Source organism: Elephantulus edwardii, unplaced genomic scaffold (assembly GCF_000299155.1).
Source record: "Elephantulus edwardii isolate Elephantulus edwardi_28Jun2011 unplaced genomic scaffold, EleEdw1.0 scaffold00043, whole genome shotgun sequence".
NCBI lineage: Eukaryota > Metazoa > Chordata > Mammalia > Macroscelidea > Macroscelididae > Elephantulus > Elephantulus edwardii.
Genome location: NW_006399793.1, coordinates 13,257,419 through 13,274,319, shown reverse-complemented (window position 1 = coordinate 13,274,319; position 16,901 = coordinate 13,257,419). Strand labels below are relative to the sequence as shown.

The window sequence follows — 16,901 nt, the reverse complement described above, 5'->3', positions numbered from 1 at the left end:
TAATCGGGATGGGAGTGTCAGAGGCAATGCGATTGGCACAGGATAGAGCAGGGTTTAGGGCTGTTGTACATAGGGTCGCTATGAGTCGCAAGTGACTCGACGGCACATAACAACAACAACGTCTATTGTTATGTTTCCTTCCCTGGAACATCGTTTGCATTCCTTGTCTTTCTTTCTTTGCCTAATAGTCATTCAGTGTGCTGCAACTGGCTGGGCTTCTGTAACCAACAACATGGACAAAGTCAGTTCATGCATGCCTAATAACTAACTCCAGTGGACTCTTTTTATTCTCAGTCCACTTCTGTTCTTTGCAATTTTTGACACCACTGATATTTTCTTTTCCCTTAGTTTCTCTAATGTCATTTTCTCTTTGATACTTCTTTGATTATACCTTCTTGATTTCCCTTGATAGTCTCCTTTACTCTGCTAGACCTTAATATATTTTTCTTTCCTTGACCGTCTTTTCATTTTACATTCATTCTTTGGATGATTTCATAACCCATGGCTTTCCCATAATGCAGATAACGTCCACATCAATATCATCAACCCGGATATGTCTCATATGTGCTGGATTTATAAATCTAAGTTTCAGTTGAGTCCTTTGCTTTTCTCTTAAACATATCCAACACTAAATGATAAGCCCGTGAGTCATACTAGGCCGCTCCCTCTTTCTTAACTCTAAGACAGTCTTTTCTGCCTTGGTTTAGGCGTTCATTATCTTCCATTTGGTCTACTTACTTACTTTGGTCTACAATATCATCTTCACTACCTCTCTTTTTCACCCTTGCCTTCCTTTGAATTTATTCTTCTCACTACTGTTGAAGTGGCTTTTCTAATCTGTTCAGCAACTTCCATCTCCTAGTGTGAAATTGTGTAGCCCACCTAAATGTTCATTGTTTAACTCTACCAGCTGCCCCACGGGAGAATGATGGACTGTATTCTCCTGTGCAGTTTACTGCCTCTGAATACCTGCTGGAAGGTCCGCTATGAGTCTGTTCCAACTCAAAGATATGTAATAATAACAAGTGCAAAGTCCAAAAAATTTGAAGACATCTTCATGGCCAACTGACTGGAAGAGGTCCATATTTGCTCTATTTCTAAAAATGAGAGAGAGATTCAACAGAGTATGTAAATTATTGAACAGCATAGTTATATCACATGCATATCAAAGCTTGTTGAAAATGATAAAAAAATGGCTGGAATTTCTGGAAAAATACCAGAAATTCAAGATAGATTTAGAAGAGACTGTGGTATAAGGGGTATCACTGCTGATGTCAGCTGGAGCTCATATGAAAGCAGAGAATACCAAGATGTTTACTTGTGTTTTATTGACCATGTAAAAGCTATTTGACTATTTGACTGTGTGAGTCACACAAAAAAAATTATGCATAATAGGAAGAACAATTTTAATCCTACAGTACTCACTAGTGCTCATGTGAAATCTATACATACATTAAGAAGCAGTTGTTCAGACAGAACTGAGGAATAATTTAAAATTAGGAAACTTGTGTGGCAGAGTGTATCCTTTCTCCTTATCAATTCTATTTGTATGCTGAGCAAATAATTCAAGAATTTGGACTATAGGAAGAAGAATGTGGCATCAGGATAGGAGGAAGACTCAACAACCTGTTTTATGCAGATGATAGAGCCTTAATTGCAAAAATCAAAGACTTGCAGCACTTGCTACAGAAGATCAAAGACTACAATCTTCAATATGGATTAGTGCTGACATCAGGACATCAAGAATCCTCACCACTGGACCAATAAGCAGCATCTTGTTAGATGAAGAAAAGATTGATGTCAACAATTTCATTTTATTTGGCTCCACAGTCATGATAGCAGTGGTCAAGGAATCAAAAGGCATGTTGCATTAGGAAAATCTGTTGTTAAGAACTCTCCAAAGTGCTAACAAACAACAATGCCAGTTTAAATACCAAGGTGTGCCTGATCCACATGGTGCTTTCATTTGCTTCCTCTGCATTCGCAAGTTGGACAATGAATGAGGATGACAGAAGGAGAATAGATGCCACTGAATTGTGGTGTTAGATTGGAATACCGAGTATCTCATGAACCTCCCAAAGGAGAAGCAAATCTGTCTTGAAGGAAGTGCAACCAGGATGTACTTTAGAGGCATGGATGTTAAAACTTCGTCTCATTTACTCTAGGCATGTTGTTAGTAGGGTCTAGTCTTCAGAAAAAGGCATCGGAATGGGAAAGATGGAAGTTCAGAGGAAGAGAATACACTCAAGGAAATGGATTGACAACACTGACTAATACTGGGCTTGAACATGGCTGAAGTGAGGGTAATGCAGGCTAGGACAAGGTTCTGCTCTATTGTTCATAGAGTTGCTACTTAAGTCCAGACTCCTTAGAAAAGCAGATAAGGTGTTTTGACTTCTGCATAACTCTCTAGCTCACTTAGTAGAATACATAAAATGGGAGCAAGCTTCACTGGACTTTGTTAGCTAGTGCTGCTGTAACACAAGTAACAAGTGAGTGGCCTTCAATAACATTTCTTTTTTTCTCATTTGTGGAGCTGAAAGTCCAAATTGAGGTCTTCATATGTCAATTCATTCCTTGTTATTAGCTTCAGGTTCATTCCTTGTTATAGCTTCAGGGGTCCTTTGTGTTTTCTTGATCCTGACATAACATCTGTCTTATCTACTACATCCTTACCTCTCTAAATCTAATCTGCTCTTCTTATCACTCAGAAGAGATCAAATTTAGGGCACACTTGATATTTGTGTGGCATCAACTGAACAAATAAAACCTCATTTACAAACAGTATCATCAGAAGAGTATTGAATGTACCATGGACTGCCAAGAAAACAAACAGATCCATCCTAGAGAGGGTTAAACCAGGCTACTCCTCGGAGGCAAGGATTCTGGGGCTTCGTTTGACATACTTTGGACATGTTGTAAGGAGAGACAGGTCCTTGGAGCGGGACATCATGGTTGGTAGGGTAGAGGGACAGCGCAGGAGGGGAAGACCCTCTATGAGGTGGATTGATTCAGTGACTGGGGTAATCGGATGGGTGTGTCAGAGGCAATGCGATTGGCACAGGATAAAGCAGGGTTTAGGGCTATGAGTGGCAAACGACTCGATGGCACATAACAACAACAACAATATCAATATCATATCTAGAGGTACAGGATTTATTATTTTGTAAAAAGGGCAAGGGCAACATGGGACAGCTGAGTGTGACCTCTCCTCAGAGTGGAATAGCCCCATCATCATCATTTACAGCACAAAACCATTTTGCAAGTGTCACATGCTCCTACATCCCTTTCCACTAATTCCAAAACCTATCCTACTGTTCTACTGGGTCCAAAATCTGTTGCAATAGCTCACATAGCACACCAAACCATACTCAAAACCATGGGGTTTATTAAGGAAGTAGAAAATGCTGGACAAAACCTCCCAGCTCTGATTCTGTAGATTAGCAGTCCCATGGTCAGATCTGTGTCATGTCAGCTCCCTTTTCCTCTGCTACGTCTGCTGCTGCTCTCCTATAGATTTGGCTGGCACAAACCCCCTGTCTCTGAAGGGTCTGCATTGCTTCCTGCGTTGTTTCTTTGCTGGTGGGGAGATTCTCAAATTCTGCTGCCGAATCCCCACAATTTTATGGCAAGACTAGCCAATTCATTTGTAGAGAAATTAAATATACCCTATTTGCATATTTCTGTCCATCCACATGACAAGGTCAAAGTCAATGGCTAATGAAAGTCATTTCAGGAAATATTTTGGGAGACACTTTTCATTCCATAACACTGATTTTAAAACTTACTCATGGAATTTTGTTCTCATCTGATATTTATCGAGAAAAGATTCTTTTCATGGATTATTTAGTAAAAAATCTTAAAAAATTTTCTAAGTCATGTTAATTACATGATGTTATACTCAGCAATATATCCATAGGAAAGAAGAGTCACACTTGGAAAACATGACTTAAGCAACAGGATGTGGAGTGAGAGGAGAGATCAGTTTTCAAAATGGAACTTCTATTCTAAATAGTTTTTAGTATCCAAAGACACTATGTGCAAAGAGAAATAGTAACACTTTAACAGATTCCATTTCAAAAATAATCCAAGTCTTAATTCTTTACTTTATGTAGGTAAATGTAGTCTCCTGTTATGAAATTTTTATTAACAAAGCTATGCATTAAAGATTCCATATAATAAATCTTTTCATATTACCTAATGATTTATAGTAGAATTTGCGTCAACCTAGAAAAATATTCTAATCTCCTCTCCAAAGATAGTTGTATACTAGGTAATTCGGGCCAAATTATTCTAGTTTTGAAGTTATTATCACATATTTTACAATTAACTTCATCTTTACAAGCTCTTGGTAGGCCCTTAGGCACATACAAAATTAATTATAATCCTCATCAATTGTTTAGTATTTAGAAATAAATTTAAATATTAAAAAGAAGTAACTTTATGCTGTACTTTTTCATATTAACGAAGTGAATATGACAAAATATTGACATTTATGGATCCAAGTAGGGGAGAAGGACATATGTGCATTCTTAACACTAATTTTATATATTTCATCAATGACACAGATTTTGAGATTTTAAAAAGTGAAATGGTGATTGCATTGTTAAAGATTATTATATAGAAATTAGGATTTTTCCATTTAATGTTGTTCATATATTGAACTACCGGGTCTGAATTGCCTATTCACAAAATCTCTAATGGATGAATTATGTTAATTGTCCATTGTCCATACCTTTTTCTAGAAGATCAGTAACATTGAATACTAAATAAAAACAAAGTTTCAATGGAAGGAACAGACCTCAGAAAGGGACATTGTACTGGTAAAGATGAAGAGGCAGTGGAAGAGAAAACCTCTCAAAAAGATGGATTGGCAACAATATATTGAAGAAATTGTGAAAATGGTATTGCAATGGGCAGAATGTCATTTTCTTATATGTAGGATCGCTATAAGTCAGTTGAAACTCTGGCTCCTACAATAATGGTCTTGATAATTAATGTTTCTAGCTTATGGTAATTGTTTTTATTTCTTAGGACATTTCAGCACGGCCTAGATAATTCTTCTTCAGATTCCCTAAAATCGTTTTTAAATCAACCATTACATTGGTTCTCTGGCATAGCACATTTCTACCCCTCTTTGCTCAGGTGAGTACCTTTAACTCCTTTCATCTCCATAGTTGTGTGCTTCCCTTTAAAGTTTAATGGAAACTTTTGTCCATGGATATAATGCATTGTTTTCAAAATAAAACATAACTACCACAGTGCTATTATAAGGCACACACATAATTATAGAATATTTTTTCTTCCTTTTTTTTTTCTCAACCAAGTCACAGGTTTTGTAAGCATTTTGCTGTCTTAGTGATATTATGAATAACTGTGAATTACTGAAATTTAGCCCAATTTTAGCTACTTGTAAATTTATTTTTTTAATCCTTCATTCTTAGTTTATGTCAGAGGACTCGACAATTCTCTAGCTATTTTTTTATACATACCAAAATTGAATAATTTATGTAACTAACTAGAGTCTTGGGAAGAATTTGATAAAGGAGAACTTTTGAATAGTGTCTTATTTAATTAAGAGCATTTAAAAATTAGAAAAATCATTTAAAGTATGAAATGTACTTCCAGAGTAATCTGATGACATTTTCTGGCATTATGTAGAATGTCAGTTTAATTCTTTCCTGAATATATCATTGAAAAGCACCTTTCCTTGGTATCAGAGAATAAAAATATCATGTATAGCTGAAGGAGATATTGTTAATTCCCATACATGTTTGATTCATCTCAGAAAATACACTATCATTAGCTTCACCATCTGAGTTGATTGACTTTATCGCTGTAGAACAAAAGTCCTGCCCATGAACAGAGAGTGATTTCTGAAACCAGTTGAGCAAACCTTATATACAGAAATGTATGCAAGCAAAAAATTATATATGGCTTAACCAGATAGACAGCAGGGAACCAATACTGATGCGAAATAGACCCTACCTTTAAAGACCTCAGGACATGGTTATTGTCAAGCCATCTCAAGAACATGCTGTCTTATATATTAATGTACTCTTTATTATGGCATTAGAAATTACTAGAAAATGTCTGAAGAAATTAAACAAATAATTGTTTGATAGTGTTAATTAAGCAAATTGCTTGTGCCATTTTTATGTATTCCCAGGCTTTTAAATATATGTGCTCTCTGTACTATGATTGTATTTACCTTTTCTAATTTTATTTCCTGCTTCCACTTTGTTTCTGAATCCACTGGTATTATTTATTCCCCATTAGGAGCATCCCAACAAGGCTTCTACCTGTAGATTTGCTTGGTTCAACCCACTTGAATGCATGGGATGTCAGCATGGACATCTATCTTCCAACATCAGCTATTTTTAATATCTTTCTCCATTCTATATCAAAAACAATCATAAACATAATAAGACTTAGGTTCTTTCTATCTCTGTTTAGCAGCCAGTTTATTCTATTATCCTAACAGAAGAATTAGAATGTGGGTGTCATTATTTAGCACATACTTAAAATGCAATCTGATGTGAGATTTTTGGAAGGAAATTTAACAATATGTATCAAAAGTCTTAAAGATATTGCAATTTCATTACTATGATATTCAAAAGGAGTTAGTGAGAGGTGTGTAAGAATATGCACAGTAGTGTTTTTGTAAAAGAAAACAATGATAAGAAATGTTCTACACTATTGAATTATATACATCAACTGTGGGATAGTCATGCATTACAATAATATGAAGTCACTAAAAAGATTGATTTTGAGGAAATATGGAGTGCTGGAAAACATATAGTGATTTCTAGTTTTAAAAAGTGTACGCTAGCAATTTTTACAGGCAACATTATGATAGAGGAGAGTGTAAGTTGTCAATTATTTCATCTTATTTGGATCCACAATTGACAATGTTGGAACCAGCAGTCAAGAAATCAAAAGATGAATTTTATTGGGAAAATCTTCCATGAAAGACCTTGCCAGAGTACTTAAAATCAGTGATGTTGCTTAAAGACTATGGTGCACCTGATTCAAGCTATGGTCTTCTCAATTTCTTGCTATGCATCCAAAAGATGAACAATGACTAGGGTTGACAAAAGAACAATTGGAGCCTATGAGTTGTGATTTTAGAGAAGAGTACTGAATGTCCCATGAACTGCCAAGAGAACCAGTCTGTCTTGGAGAAAGTAAAACAATGGTGATCCTTGGAAGCAAGGAAGGTGAAACTTCAACTGATAGATATTGATCACATTCTTAGAGAAGGTCAGTCCTTGGAGAATGACATCATGCGTGGACAGGTGGAGGGTCAGTGAAAGAGAAGAAAACTCTCAACAAAGTGGATTTACACAATGATTTTAGCAATTGTCTCAAGTGTGTTGGAGATGGAGAGAATGCCACATGACAGGGCAAGTTTCAGATCTGTTGTATATAGAGTTGCTATGAGTCATTGCTAATAGCTTTAGTTTTCTTGGCTCCACAATCAACACTCTTGGTAGCAGCAGCCGGGAAATCAAGAGACAAATTGCATTGGGAAAGTCGGCTCTCAGGGACCTCTCAGAGTACTGAAGAGCAATGACGTCAATCTAGAGATTAAGGTACACCTCATCTAGGCCATAGTCTTCTCAATTGCTTGCTATGCGTCAGAGAGCTGGAGAGTGACTAGGGATGATAGAGAATTTATTTATGCCTTTGAGCTGTGGTGCTGGAGAAGAGTGTTGAATATACCATGCACTGCCAGGAGAACAAACAGATTAATCCTAGAGAGGGTGAACCAGACTGGTCTTTGGAGGCAAAAATTCTGAGGCTTCATCTGATATACTTTGGCATGTTGCAAGGAAGGACCAGTCCTTGGAGATGGAAATCATACTTTTTACATTGGCTGGGGTAATGAAGGTAGGTGTGTGAGACACAGTAAAGTCGTCACAGGATAGAGCAGGTTTCAGGGCTGTTGTACACAGGGTCACTACGAGTTGCAAACAAGTTGATGACACATAACAACAACAACATGAGTCATAGTTGACTCGACAGCACTTAACAAAAACAAAAATTATTAGTCATCTCAGTCAAATTTTTAGAGCAATAATTAAACACATTGCCAAGTACTTTTTGTGCATTATTTCTTTTAAACTTCCTGCTAGTTCTGAGCTAAATATTCATGTCCTTCTTTTGTAGAGTGATACTATGGTAGCAACTTTCAAAAAAGAACAGAGATGTAAGGTCAGGCTTTGAAGACCGATCCTTCCAAATTCATTGCTCAAGGTCTTAATGACTATATAGCTGCCTTCCCAAGGGAAAGTATCTCAAAGTGATAGTCAACAGTCATACTTCAAAAGTCATTTTCCTGCACAAATAAAATTGTCAGTTATTCATTATGTAAAGTCTGTTTTTAATCACTCAGCTTTGATACACTAATATAGAAAACTAAAAGCTTACACACATTGCTGTCCAGTCTGAACAGACTCATAATAACTCTCCATTAGATTTCTGAGGTTGTAAATTGCATGAGAGAAAATTGCCTATCTTTCTTCCTTTCTTTCTTTGCATTAGCAACCCAACTCCCTCCAGTCTAGACCACGAGCATTCATAATAATATATGCAGATATGTATGTTGTTGTTGTGTTCCGACCAATAGCTGACCCTCTGCCAGGTTTTCAAAGGCAGTTAATTTCACAGGAAGAGACTGCCAAATAGCTTTATGGATCATGAATTTACCTTACCTGAGAAAATAATAAATAATTGGGTAGAAACATATTTTTCCCCATGTTCTCCTAGAACTCCTAGAAGAGAGTTTAGAATAGTTTGCATTAGGGAGAGGAAATGCATTTCTAAAGCAGGAAGTAAAATGTACTGCTTTCATTATTCATAGTTGTGATATAAACTAACAATATGAGTTGATTTTGAAAAGGTAATTGCTTTCATACTACAAACAGAGAAGATACCATCTCAACAGTAATAGTTTGACAGCATGCTTTCTTTGATAGAAATTTAAAAAAAATTTCTATATTGGTCAATTACGTTGCATTGTAATGCTCTTTATTGTTTTCCAAATATTCCTTTTCTTGGGTTCTTTAAATTTTTCCAAATGTTTTCCGATTAGCTTTAAATAAATAGAACATAAGTGCACACTGAATCCAAGTAGCATAATCAGTGTGAGTAAACAGCCCATTCATTTTACAGTGCTCATTTACTTTTATGATGACAACATGATGTTTTGATTCATGGCCAGTCCATTCTGAACTATGGATATTTCTTTCTCCTACACTTTGTTTCTATTATACCTTCACTCAATTGCATCTTGGATTTATATAGTTTATTCTTCTCCCTAAATACATTAAGCTACCTTTGCCTCCATGACATTATATGCTATTTAAGTCTTGCCTTTTATCCAGTTTACCAAGATGTGTTCCTTTCCCCTCCCTCACTATTAGTACTTAGCATAGTGCCTTGCATATAGAAAGTTTTTAAAAAGCATTTGTTGGAAGAATGGATGAATGGCTAGTTTTGTCTGAGTTGCAAAGCTCAGGTATGGGAGCAAGCACAGTGTTATTGAGGAGGTGGCCTCTAGTATCGTTAGGAGAGAACATCTGGGGAGGAGAACAAAAAAGAGTTTTCGTCTCCCTGCCCTTGCTGACAAGCTGCACCACAAGCCTGAGGAAAGAGCTTAGAAAGCTTTTACTCTGATGAAGTGCCAAACTTTGACATGGAGCCAACAGTCAGGCAAGTAATGAGAGCTTTTTAACACTAAAGCTCTTAAGAATCTGCTGGATAGGCAAGCAGCTGAATTTTAAAAAGATTTCAGAAGTAAAGTCACATGTCTATGGAAATGAAGGAGGTACTTAATATACCTAAATATCTTAACCTTTCTTTATTTCCTTTTTTTGTGGTTTAAAGGCATTATAAAATAGACAATATATAAATGGAACCATCAATGGGATACTATAAAAACAACTATATATGGGTTCTAACATTAGACAGACTTAGTTTGTATACTTATTTAGTTTTGTGTTTTGGGAAATTGAGTTAAATCTACATGATTGATCCTCAATTTCCCCCAATATAAAGCAGCTTACATTTTTATGTGAAAGTTCAGAAAAATACAGTATAATCTTAATGACTTTCTTTTATACAACATGTCTACTTATTTCATCTTAAAACACCTTCTTACCTTAACTTCTGAGATATTCTCACAGCAACATCATGAGAATTAAATAAACTAACATTTCTACATGGTAACTAACACCTACTGCTAGGTTCACAAGAATTATGTTTCAGAAAGTAGTAGATTTTGTCAGTTACCCAGATATGCTTGTAATAATTTCCTACAGCTGCCAAAGTAACACAAATGGGGTGGCTCAAAACAACAGAAGTTTATTCTCACACAGTTCTAAGGCTTACCATCTGAAGTTAGGTTGTGGATAGAGTTATGTTCTCTGAAGACTATCAGAATGTTGTTGTTTGGTGCCATCGAGTTGAGTATGATTCCTAGTGACCTTATGAACGAAACATCTGAACTTTGTCCTTCCTGACACACTAGATCCCATTGCAGTAGTCACCATGTCAATCCATATGGTCGTGGGTCTTCCTCTCCTTCACCTACCCTCCACCCTTCCAAGCACCATATCCCTCTCCAATAAATAGCCCCTTCTAGCAACATGCCCAAAGCATGTGTGGTGAAGCCTCCTCATTCTTGCCTCCAAAGAGCACTCTAGTTGCACCCTTTCCAAGACATGTTAGTTCTTTTGACCATCCATGGGATGTTCAGTACTCTTCTCCAACACCACAGCTCAAAGGCCTCGATTGTTTTGTCATCCCTATTCGTTGTCCACTTTTCAGATGCATAACAAATGATCAGAAAGGCTATGCCCTGAATCAGATGCACCTTAATCTTCAAATTGACATCATTACTCCTCAACAATTTGGAGAGGTCCCTAACTTCAGACTTTCCCAGTGCAGTGCATCTCTTATTTCCTGACTGCTGGTACCAAGGGTATTAATTGTGGATCCAAATAAGATGAAGCCATTGACAATTACTGTATCTTCTCCAGTCATCATGAATGCCTATCAGTCCAGTGATAAGAATCTTTCTTTTCTTGATATTGAGATGTAATCCACACTGAAGGCTGCTTTCCTTGAATTTTTTGCAACAAATGTTTCAAGTCCTCCTCACTTTCAGCAAGTAAGTTTGTGTCATCTGCATACCACAGTTTATTGGTGAATATGCCTCTGATTCTGATGTGAAATTCCTCATCATAGAGTCCAGCTTCTTTAATAATTTGCTCGCATACAGATTGAATAGTATGGAGAGAGATTACAACCCTGACGTGCTCCCTCTAATTTCTTCCAATTTCTAGTAGTCACAATTATTCTTTAGCTTATGGTAGCATAGCTCTAATCTCTGCCTTTGGAGTGACATGATTACTTCTCTTTGTGAGTTTCCCCATTTGATGTTTTCTTTGCTGTTTTTCCTCCTCTCTGGGCCTAATGAGTAGAGAGCTTTGCTGCCAGCCAAGAGTAGGGTGGTTCAAATCTACCAGCTACTCCTCAGGAGGAAGATGGGTAATCTCCTTTGATGTGTGATCTGTTGTTGTTGTTAGGTGCCACTGAGTTGAGCATGACTCATAGAGACCCTGTGAACAACAGATCTGAACTCTGTTCTATCCTGTGCCAACTTCACAATTTCTGAAACATTAGAGCCCTTTGCTGCACTCACTGCGTCGATCCACCTGGTTGAGAATTTTTCTCTCCATGCCTCCACCTTTCCAAGCATGATATCCTTCTCCTAGCAACTCGCCCAAAGCATGCAAAAGAAAGAGCATTTTGACTGCACTTTCTCCAAGACATATTTGTTTGTTCTTTTGGTAGTCCGTAGGATATTATAGACTCTCTTCAAACACCACAGATCAAAGGTATCAGTATTTCTTCATCATCCTTATTCATTGTCCAACTCTCATATGAATAGCAAGTGATTAGGCATACATTAATCTTCAAACTAACAACATAGCTCCTCAGTAATTTGTGAAGTCTGTCCAAAAAGTCTGACTGCAGACTTCCCTAGTGCTGTATGTCTCCTCATCTTGCTGGTCCCATGTGTATTGATTGTGGATCCAAGGTAAGTTAGTTGACAATTTAAACCTTTTCTCCCTCTACAATGATGTTGCCTATTTGTCCAGTAGTGATAATTTTTGTTTTCTTGACATTGAGATGCAATCCATATTGAAGGCTGCAGTGTTTGATCTTGTGCAGCAAGTGTTTCAAGTCCTCCTCACTTGCAGCAAGCTAGGTTGTGTCATCTTCATATTGAAGGTTATTAATGAGTCTTCTTCCAGTCCTGATGCCAATTTTTTCCTCCATAGAGTCTAGCTTCTTGAATAATTTGTTCAATATACAAATTGAATAGGTATGGAGAAAGGATACAACCCTGATTCACACCTTTCTTAATAGTAAACCATGTAATATTCTCTCTGGAAATTCGATGAACGTGGAGAAACTATAGTTATAGAAATGCCTCAGGTCTTTTATTCATGGAGTCACTATGAGTTGATTGTAATCAACAACAACAACAACATAAAACCTATACCTAACTCAAGAAACTGTTATACAAACAGAGCAAGGGAATATACAATGGATTAAAATCAAGGAAGATGTGCATTAACACTTTATCCTTTCCTCAAGTGTATTCAGTTTATATGCTGAACAAGAAGTTAGACTATATGAAGAAAAATGTGGCATCAGAATAGGAGGAGATTGGGGAAGCAGTGGAATGCCACCAGATGGGCCTTTTTGGGTGGTGAGAGCCAATGAGAATGCTTGATTATGGAGGAATGTGGAATGGTGGCGCGCATGGAGTTTGAACTTTGCCTTGATTCTTAAATTCTGTTGGGCCCTCAGGCCACAGGCCCTTAGGCCTGGTTTTAATTGTTTTTGGTCAAACATTCTTCTAAGTGGTATAGCACTGGTCTGCCAATTTGCTGTACATAGGTAACTAATGGTTGCTGTGATGCTAAATACTGTGACACCATGTGTCAAATGTGATAATGGCTACCCATGGTGGACAGTGTTTGGTGGAGCTCCCAATTAAAACAAGCTTGAAAGCAGAAGTGGCATCCACTTCCAAAATAGCTTGCTTCCAAAACCCCTATGAATGTGTAGAAATGATGAAAGTTATATAAGTGTTCAAGTCTTTCATTCATAGGGTTGCTATGAGTTGTCTATGACTCTACAGCACTTAACAACAACCATATTCCCTTGCTCTGTTTGCACAACAGCCTTTTGGTCTAGGTATAGGTTTCACATGAGCATAATTAAGTGCTCTGGGATTCCCATTCTTAATGTCAGCCATAATTTGTTACTATCCACACAGTTAAATGCCTTTGCATTGTCAATAAAGTACAAACAGACATTCTTCTGGTATGCTCTGCTTTCAGCCAGGATCCATCTGACATCAGCAATGAGAACCCTGGTGCCATGACTACCTCTGAATCTAGTATGACCTTCTGCAAGTTCCCTGTGTACATAGTGTTCTAAACCTCTTTGAATAATCTTCTGCAGAATTTTGCTTGCATGTGATATTAATTATATTATTAGATGATTTCCACATTGGATTACTTTTCTTGGAAATGGAAACAAATTCAGATGTTTTCCAATCAGTCAGCCAGGCAGCTGTCCTCAGAATTTCCCAGCATACACTGATGAGCACATCCAGGGCTGCATCTATGATTTGAAACATGTCAATTGGTATCCTATTGATTCCTGGGATCTTATTTTTGCCCAATGCCTTTAGTACAACTTGAACTTCTTCTTTCCTTAACATTGGCTCTTGATCATGTGGTATTTCCTAAAATATTTCAGGTTGGCCAGTTCTTTTTGGTACAGTGATTCTTTACATTCTCTCCATCTTCTTTGGTGTTTCCTGGATTATTCAAGATTTTATCTGTAGTACCTTTCAGTATTGCAACTTGTGGCTGGAATTTGCCTTTCAGTCCTTTCAGCTTGAGAAGTACCAAGCAAGTTCTTCCCTTCTTATTTTCCAATTCTAGGTCTTTGCATATTCAAGTAAAATACTCTGCGTTGTCTTCTCTAGTTATCCTTTGAAACCTTTTATTTCAGTCTTTTATTTCAACATCTCTTCCCTTTTTTTTGGCTTCTCCCTGCTGTAGTCCACTTTTTAGGATTTCTTCTGGCATCCATTTATATTTTTTTCTTTATTGTTGTTTTTGGAGTGACTTTTTGCTATCTTTAAGGATGATATCCTTGATGTCATCCCACAACTCATCTTCAATCATTCGTGTTCAATGCTTTAAGCCTATTCTTAAGATGATTTATAAATTCAAATGGGGTTTGATCTATAGCCTCTGGAAGCCCAGCTATGAGTTCTTTCAGACTCAAAGGCAATGAGTAGAGTGTGAGTGTGAGTTATATTGGATCAAGGCCTACCTTCTTCCTTTATGACCTCATGCTATTTTACCTAATTGCATTGCAAATAGTTCCAAATAAGATCACATTTACAATTTCCTGTGTATTTGTATCCCCTAAAATGAACCATATCTTCTTCTTCTTAGGGTACACAATTCAACAAAAGTGTGATAAAGTGGAGAATACTGATTTTTTTTTATTAAATCCCCATTTTTATTAGAAGTACAATGCTAGAGAAGACCTTTCCTGAGCAATGTATTCTGTAAACTTTCTGTAACAGAATTCTCTATGGTAGACAAGCAACCATAAATAGTCTGGAGGGCCAGGAGAAAACTTTCGTTCCTCCAAAGGTATAGCTGAGAGATGCTGTGATGCAGCTGTCTCAGTGACTGTTACTAGATTAGCACATTAGAGAAAACCCAAGACTAATGACTGGATTGTATGCATATCTTTTTAAAAAATAAAATTATAATTTTATATACTTTTGGGAGTAGGAAATGGCTAATATTTATCTAGTAAAAGCATCTTCAAAAGCAGAACTCAAATAAAAATATGCACTGGAAAATATTCTGAGAATTCTTATTTAAGATATACAGATCTCGCCCCAAGAACTTGCAGAGGAAATGAGTGGCTCCTGCTCGGTCTTCCTACAGCCCCACAGCCTTCAGGTATTTAAGGTCTCCACAGCCCTCTGCTTCCCTTCAGGCCAGCAACAGCCCTGAGTGGGGTGCCCCTCTCCTGAAAACTTTCAGGTGATGGACAGGTGCGCTGGCGTGATGTTTTCCAGAAGGCAGAAGCTGATGTGTTGTCTGTACCAAGAGGCCAAGGCCTGGTCACACAAGCTCCGGAAGGACGGCCTGAGTGCTGGTCACCAAGCCATGGCCGGCAGCCCTGCTCCAGCTCGCTCCCTGCAGCACCCCAAGAAGCATGGCTGGCCAGCAGCAGGCATGGCCAACTGCCAGTCTCCCAGGGCTTGGGGAGCATCAGCCTCTTCTCAGTTAACCTCCTTAGCCGGAAAGCCCCCATGCTGTCCTCGTGAGCAGCCCTGCGACCACCGGGTGGACGGCCAGCCCACCAGGCCACGCCAGAGGCATTCCCAGCTGCTCCTGTCCTGCCCCAGCTGCCCAACACTTGGGCCCCAGAAGGTTGGGGACACTCCATAGGAAGGAGTCTGGCGCTTTGTGACTGCTGCATGTGCCGTCAAACCTCTTGTTCCCAGTACAGACCCCAAGATTTGCTCTCTCCTGAACAAAACAGAAACCTATGTCAGAAGGCGCAAGTTATCAAATACCTTCCTCACCCACAAGGGTTTTCACAAAGAATGTGTATCCCCAGCAACCAGGACTTCCTCAGCCTGAGACCAACTCCTGGGTAAAACAGAGTAAGGGGAATCTTGCTTGTATAAGTCACAGGATTTTTTTTTTCTGTCCTGGGCTTTAACATTTTTGTTAAATTGTGAAATTACCAAGTAGTTTTCTAGGAAAAAAAAACAAACAAACAACAACAACAACCCTGAAATAAAGTACAATGCAATAGAAGAGAAAAAAAAGTATCAGAACTACGAACATCGGTGTGCAAATCTCCATTTTTGTTATGGTCTATTTTCCTTGGAGTATATCCCTAGCAGTTGAATAGTGGCATCATAGGGAATTTCTGTGTTCAGCTTGTTGAGGAAATACCAAAAGCCTTCCAGAGTAATTGTACCATTTTACAATTCTGTCGAAAGTATATGAGAGTTCCATTCTCTCCACATCCTCTCCATCGTTTATTACTTGCTGTCCTATTACACTTTGCCACTGCTACAGAAGTGTGACGGTATCTCATTGTGATATCATTGATTTGTATCGCTCCTGTTGCCAGTGATTTTGAGCATCTCTTCATGTGTCCACTGGCCATCCAAATGTCTTCTGAGAAAAGTCTTTCCATGTTTTTTGTCAATTTTGTAGTTGGGTCATCAGACTTTTTCTTGTGGAGGTCCTGTAGTATTCTGTAAACTTTTTTATGAGACCTTTGCCTGAGGTAGAATTGCATATACTTTAAAAAAGCAATATATGTTAACTTTTATAGCATTGAAATATGGAACAAGGGCCAAGAGTTTTCTGGACAAATGCTGTTGGCTGCTTTTGGGGAAATGTAATCCTCTCAAGTTAAAAAAAAGTTAAGAAGTGCGTGAACTGTAAGTTAAAATCCTACCTTCTAAGTTGTGCACCAGTAGTGTAGATATAGATATAACCGATCTTGAAAACATTCACTCACTCATTGCCATCGAGTGGGAACCAGTACATATCTGATCCTTCAATGGGTTTTCAAAGGCTGTATTCGCACAATGGAATACTACGCTGCATTGAAAAACAAGGAACTCATGCAATATTATTCAAAATGGGTGACCCTGGAGGACATTATGCTGAATGAGGTATCTCAGTCACAAAGAGACAAATGCTATATGGTGCCACTGTTGTAGAATGAGGCTGGCATTGGGGTGGGGGTAA

The 16,901-nt window shown here is 37.9% G+C and overlaps 1 protein-coding gene across 1 annotated transcript in view; it reads left to right on the top strand.

The window, feature by feature from the left end:
• Positions 1–16,901, top strand: part of KIAA0825 (KIAA0825 ortholog) — a 122,146-nt gene that overhangs the window by 40,921 nt on the left and 64,324 nt on the right. The window contains exon 8 of the mRNA XM_006885389.1: positions 5,035–5,145. Coding sequence (XP_006885451.1) covers positions 5,035–5,145 — 111 coding nt within the window. The remainder of the gene's footprint in view (positions 1–5,034; positions 5,146–16,901) is intronic.